The 6,094-nt window shown below is 42.5% G+C and overlaps 1 protein-coding gene across 1 annotated transcript in view; it reads left to right on the plus strand.

Moving 5' to 3' along the window:
• The window catches only part of LOC138568886 (vomeronasal type-2 receptor 26-like), a 121,867-nt gene extending 116,223 nt beyond the window's left edge, over positions 1-5,644 (plus strand). The window contains exon 6 of the mRNA XM_069646666.1: positions 4,728-5,644. Coding sequence (XP_069502767.1) covers positions 4,728-5,644 — 917 coding nt within the window. The remainder of the gene's footprint in view (positions 1-4,727) is intronic.
• The last annotated feature ends 450 nt before the right edge of the window (positions 5,645-6,094 follow it).

Below are 6,094 nucleotides of genomic sequence, written 5' to 3' on the forward strand. Positions count from 1 at the left end.
ACATCAGCAGTCTTTGATTTTTATATCAAGAGGATCTGAGCTTGAACGAGGGAGATACATGGACCAAGCCCGACTGAGGGAGACCAAGTGTAAACATTGTGGTACAAAGTGGTCGAAGCCAGAAGGAGGGAGACCCATGATAAATACTGGAAGCGAGAACTTGTGCATGTGAAGATCCTGATAGAAATGGAACTTTGATATTTGTTTGATATTTGTTTGTTACTACAGGCCCTCTGCAGTAAAAGACTGTTATTAGAAAAGAGACTTTGGCAGAAGGCCCAGATATCTATGCTTTGAACTCTGCCCTTGTGGCAGAGAAGCCAGAGTCTGTATGAAGCTCGAACGGGCCACCTTGCCCCATGCTGAAAACATGGGGAAGGGAAGCCAACTGCTCAACCGTCTTTGTTGCATACATTATTCTCCCACACCCTTTTGTATTTAGTAGTAAGGATTGTCAATAGGTTTATTAGTAAAGGCCCTTTTATTTTGACAGAGACTCAACTAGGACTGTGTTGTTATTATTTGATGGTCATGGCTTGCAACCATCCTTATTTTTAGGTTAAATAGACGTTCAACCAACCCACTGAAGTTCAATAAACACCCTTGTACTGAGATCACTTGTATCTGTCTTCACTGTTTGATACCATGCCTGCCTTACAGTTCAGTGTAGAAATGTTTGTCTATAGCACATAAAGTGTCCCTTGATTTAATTTTGCCACAAATAATGCTTTGTTGTAATGTGTCTATCTTTCCTATCTCCATGGCATGCTGTTCAGGATGTTTGTTTGCATGTATGAGGCAAAGAGTTCCCAAAGTACGGGATGCCGTGTGAGTGCGCTGCTTTCCCAGCACTACTCTATATTCATTATTACAAGGTTACAAACCCTCCCAATGGAATGTATTTTGCCAACCTCTCAAGCCTCAAAAGTAGATGCACACAGGTTTCACATGTGGCCAACCTTGAACCAGACCTGCAGATGAACTGGCCTGCTGTTAAATCTCACTTACCAGTTTAATGGTATCCACTACAGAGTGTAATTTGCTTTCGGACTTTGACAACATTCATGCAGTTAATTGTTCATTTTACTATAGCCGATAAGATAGTTCTAGCCGGTAAGATATATCAGTGGGTTGAGCGCTCATTGCTGCAATGTGTGTGTGTGATCTGCAGGTTGCAGGTTTGAATCCCAGCAAGGCCAACTCAGCCTTTCATCCTTCTAAGGTTGATAAATGAGTACCAACACAGGTTGGATGATATCGTATGTATATTTGTTCTATATAAAGTGCATAAGCGTAAGTGCTATATAACAACACATCATTATCATTTGCCTTTGACGTCTGCTTGCATTCACAGTAATTTGGTAATATGGGCCTATACACACTGATATTAACGTTACATATGGTGATCTATTTTTGTATGAAATGTATATCACATTATTGTGATATCGCAACCATATTTTTTGTAGTGTACTTAGGAACAATGCTATGTGATGCCACTTCCTGTCTTGTCAAGGGGTGAAAGGTCGTGTTCCATCGCTTCCCGTGATGTCACTTCAGCGTGGGGTAAAATAACACCACTTTGTGTGATGTCATCAGAAGTCAAGGGCCGTGTAATGTCACGTCCGCTAGTCCTGGCATTTTGGTGAAATGACGTCCCTGAAAACGATACTTCTCATTTGCGTCATCATTCCTTAGAAAGTATGCTGTGCGAATTTGAAAGGATTTAAATCGCTAAAATCAGAGAGATTTGATGACCCCAAACAGACCGTCACCAAAGCTTCTTGGACTTATGTGATTCTGAATCCCTAACCAATTTACACAAATGTTTTTGATGTGGAAAACCTATTTTTGGGCCATAAATTAAAGAAGCTTTAGGGTATCAATATCATTTTCATGTTCTCATACCCAACAAAATCATACTTTTTTAATCCAAGTTCAGTCTTAGTTCACACACGTCTCTAGTTTCTCACAAATTCATCGTGAACTCCATAAAAGTCTTATTTTCCCTTTCTCAGGGAAAGTGTATATCTCTGTAGAGTAAGAGGACGAGAAAAACTAGTATCATGTTCCATAGCCAAATCTTTTGTTTCTAATACTTTCAGGCCATTTAACCAAACTCAAAGCTTTAGTTTACCCAAAAATGTAAATTTAAATTAGGTGAGGGATGCAAACAGTCCTCGGTCTAAACATGTTCCCTTTCTGTTTGTCCAAGTTCACACCCTTTGGATTGTACACATCGAGTCACCTGCTTTTATTATAATGATGTAATTATTAATGACTATTGTACTGCCCTATTTGCGGGATCCTCCAAACAGAACTTAAATAAACTTCAGACAATCCAGAACAACGCCCTATGTGCCGCGCTCAACATCCCGAAACGGGACCACATTTCTGCTGTGAGGGGAAACAGTGCACTGGCTCCCAATGATCATCTTTAAAATCCTATCAATCTCACACAAATGTCTATCTAACACCGCGGCCCAATACTCTTCGGAAAGGTTTGACCAGACCAGTCATAACCGCCATTGCTAACCATCTTACCATGCAAAGAGTAAAAAGAGCCAGAGGAGGAGGCCCCAGATTCCCAACTGTGGCAACGATCAACAGGAAGGCCCTCCCACCTGCACTAAGAGCAGAAGCCGCTTATTGGCCGCTAATTGACACAGCCTGTCGAGCACATCAGGGACAAAGATTGGAACTTAAGCCAGCTAAGTACCCTCTCCAGAAGGGAGGACGGTGAACCTTGGACCTTGTAATACTCTGCTGTAAGTTTGTTTGCTCTGATGCTGGTATGTAACTAGTTCCGCAACCACGCACTGATGACCAGAGCTTTTTGCCCAGCTGACCCACCCGCTGTCCACAGTGACCAGACTTTGCCCAGCTGTTCCCACCAGGAGCGCCCAGCGGACCTAGTAACCAGCTCTCTTGACCCCACCGCCCGAGACCAGATCCGTGGCCCTGCTGTCTATAGACCCTGCTGGCTGTCCGCATTACCAAACGCAAGCTTGCCTTTTAAGTATCCTATCATCCAGTACCCAAAAACTGCATATACCTCTATTTTACCTTGCTTCCTGTTCAAATCCTACAAAGGTCCCATAAAAACCCTAGGCACATCCCAAATTGTCAGCATTCTCTGTTTTATCTTTCCCTAGAAGAATCTGTTTAGTCTATATCTGTTAGCATATTTCTTTTCTATTATCTTCAGTTACCAGTGTAAGTCCCTAGTATCATTTGGAATAAATCAATTCATTTCCCGATTGAAAATTAACATTCATTATTGTTGCTATTCGAAACCAACAATTTTGTCAAGTGTTTTTACTAATAATATTCTTAAAATATTGTTTCAGTAGAACAAATCATTTTGCTAACAAAACTGATTTTGCCTGTGTAATTGCTTTCCTTTAAAAATTCGGCTTTCATTTCCCATTATAAATCCCATTTTACCATCCCATAACAGTCATCCCTCCCCTCAGTATCCTACCTATTCTGTGTCTTTGTTGCCCATCCCAAAAACCGATTTCCGATTTTGCCTGCTAAACCCATTTTCGGAGCTGTTTTCCAATTTAAATCCTGTGTGAAATAAATTGCAACTCTGCCGCGCATAGTTTTTGTTGCATTGGTCCCTCCCAAAATTGATGTTCTCATCTGTGTTCAAAGTTGCTTTATTACCCTGCTCAGTAGCCTGTAAGTTTCCTTGTCTCTTTAGTGCAGCCACATGAATTTCAATCCTATCTATCCTACCGCAAGTGTCAACTGATCTACAAGTAACTCATGTAAGAGTCTCATTGAGAGGACTACCCAGAGTCTTCCAGTGTTGGGCGGTGGGCATAACCCCCCTGGGGCTTCCCTGGGCAGAGCTCATAGAGGGTAGCAATGCAGCTGTAAGGTGGTTTTTATAGTATATCTTGAAGGTAGGGGAGAAACAATTGCTCAGATTTCTACCAAATGTTCTAAATCAGGGTTCAACGAGGAACATCGTCTGACCTTTGAGGGGCCAAAAAAGGTTGAGGAATGGAGAGCCCTTAAGGGATTTGTGATGTATGGGTACAGCTGGGGGACAACCTCCGATTGGTAATAAATGGAATATAGAAGATGTTACATGATTTTGGGTACTATGGGGTACGTCCAGCCTGAATTCTGAAGTAAGAGATGGCCATTTATTGGGGGAGGGGAGTGAACTAGACCGACACAGAACACTTTCTGGAAGAACATGAAGATGATTTTGGGATAGGTTCCACTGATGTGCTGTACAGTAGACAGTGGAGAGTTGAGGTGGGGCCCCATATCGTGCGTGGATTAGATCAGCTGTGGAGGTGAGGATAGAATCAGAGGAATGAAGTAAATGCTCTATAGGCAAAGTAGAAGGGAAGGTTCTCCATGGAGCACTATGTAGCCTTCCCATGGCACCCAATAGAGATGCAGCCCAATATCCAGCCAACGGCCCAGATAAGGGAAGGAAGGAGACAGAGAAAAGGTAGAAGGAAAATACACATGAAGAGAAAATGGCCCACAGAGAGGTGGCACTGAGTAAGCAAAAAGTACTGAGCTGGCTGGAGTCACAAGTATTCAGTTTATAAACTGTGTGTGCACTGTGAATAGATTAGAGTACAATCCGCAGCTTGAACATGAGCACAAGAGTGGTTTGCTGGGCTTGTCTTTGTGATGTAGGAATGCATTAGATCTCAGTCTCACCCCAGCCATTCTTCTATATTTCTCCTTTTTTACAGATATGGAGAACTGCCTAAAGTGCCCTGAAGACCAGTGGTCCAATGAAAAGAGAAATAGCTGTATTTCACGGACCTCAGATTTCCTTTCCTTTGAGGATCCTTTGGGTATGACCTTATCCTTTATTGCAAGTTCTCTGTCATTACTGACAGCTGCACTGCTGGGAATCTTTACTAAATACAACAACACTCCTCTCGTTAAAGCCAATAACCGAGATCTCAGCTACACACTCCTCCTCTCCCTCATGCTGTCCTTCCTCTGCTCCTTTCTCTTTATTGGACGCCCTACAAAGATAGCGTGTCTCCTTCAGCAACCTGCCTTTGGGATCATTTTTACTATCGCTGTTTCTTCAGTTCTAGCAAAAACCATCACTGTTATCATCGCCTTCAATGCCACTAAACCGGGCAGCAAGCTCAGAAAGTGGGTGGATCCCCGAGTATCGAGCTGCCTGGTGCTTCTCTGCTCCCTGGTGCAGGTGTTGATCTGTGCTGTGTGGCTCGTTCACTCAGCCCCGTTCCCAGACATTGACACCAAATCAGAGACTGGGAAGATGATCTTACGGTGCAATGAAGGCTCTCTCTTTGCGTTCTACGAAGTGGTCGGTTACATGGGATTTTTGGCTCTTCTGAGCTTTGTTGTTGCCTCTATTGCAAGAAAGTTACCCGACAGTTTCAATGAATCCCAGCTCATCACTTTCAGCATGCTTGTGTTCTGCAGCGTCTGGATCGCCTTCATCCCAGCCTACCTGAGCACTAAGGGTAAGTACATGGTGGCCGTGGAGATCTTTGCCATCCTGACCTCCAGTGCTGGGTTGCTGGTGTGTATCTTCATCCCCAAATGCTACATCATCCTCCTGAGGCCGGAGCAGAACACCAAGGAATATCTAATGGGCAAGCATTCAATCACCAGAGACATATGACCTCAACATGTTGTGATTTCATTAATACATGATCAGATAACATGTTCGGAAACATCTGTTTATGCTAACAAGTTGTGAATCTTCTAGTATATTATCTTTAATATTTTTTAAACAGCGCACTCTATGTTCTAGTAGGCAATTAAGTAGTAGCTTCTACGCCGTCATTTTTCATCATGTAAAGAAAATCATGACATAACCATTTACAAAAGAGCCTTTTGCTTATGTCGCAATTCTCCAACTACGAAAATAAAGAATCAGTGTGAGTCCCAATTTTCTTCTATATGGTTTAAATCCTATGAGATTTGTACAAACTAAACACCTGTAAAACCATAAAACACACCACAGTGCCACCATAGGCTATGCAATTACCTATTTAAAATGTGACATACCCAATGAGCTCTGAAGGTGACCTACTAGGATTATTGAAACTCCACTATAATGAACCTGAAA

The sequence above is a fragment of the Ambystoma mexicanum genome, chromosome 2q (assembly GCF_040938575.1).
Source record: "Ambystoma mexicanum isolate Mex_15411 chromosome 2q, UKY_AmexF1_1, whole genome shotgun sequence".
Taxonomy (NCBI): domain Eukaryota; kingdom Metazoa; phylum Chordata; class Amphibia; order Caudata; family Ambystomatidae; genus Ambystoma; species Ambystoma mexicanum.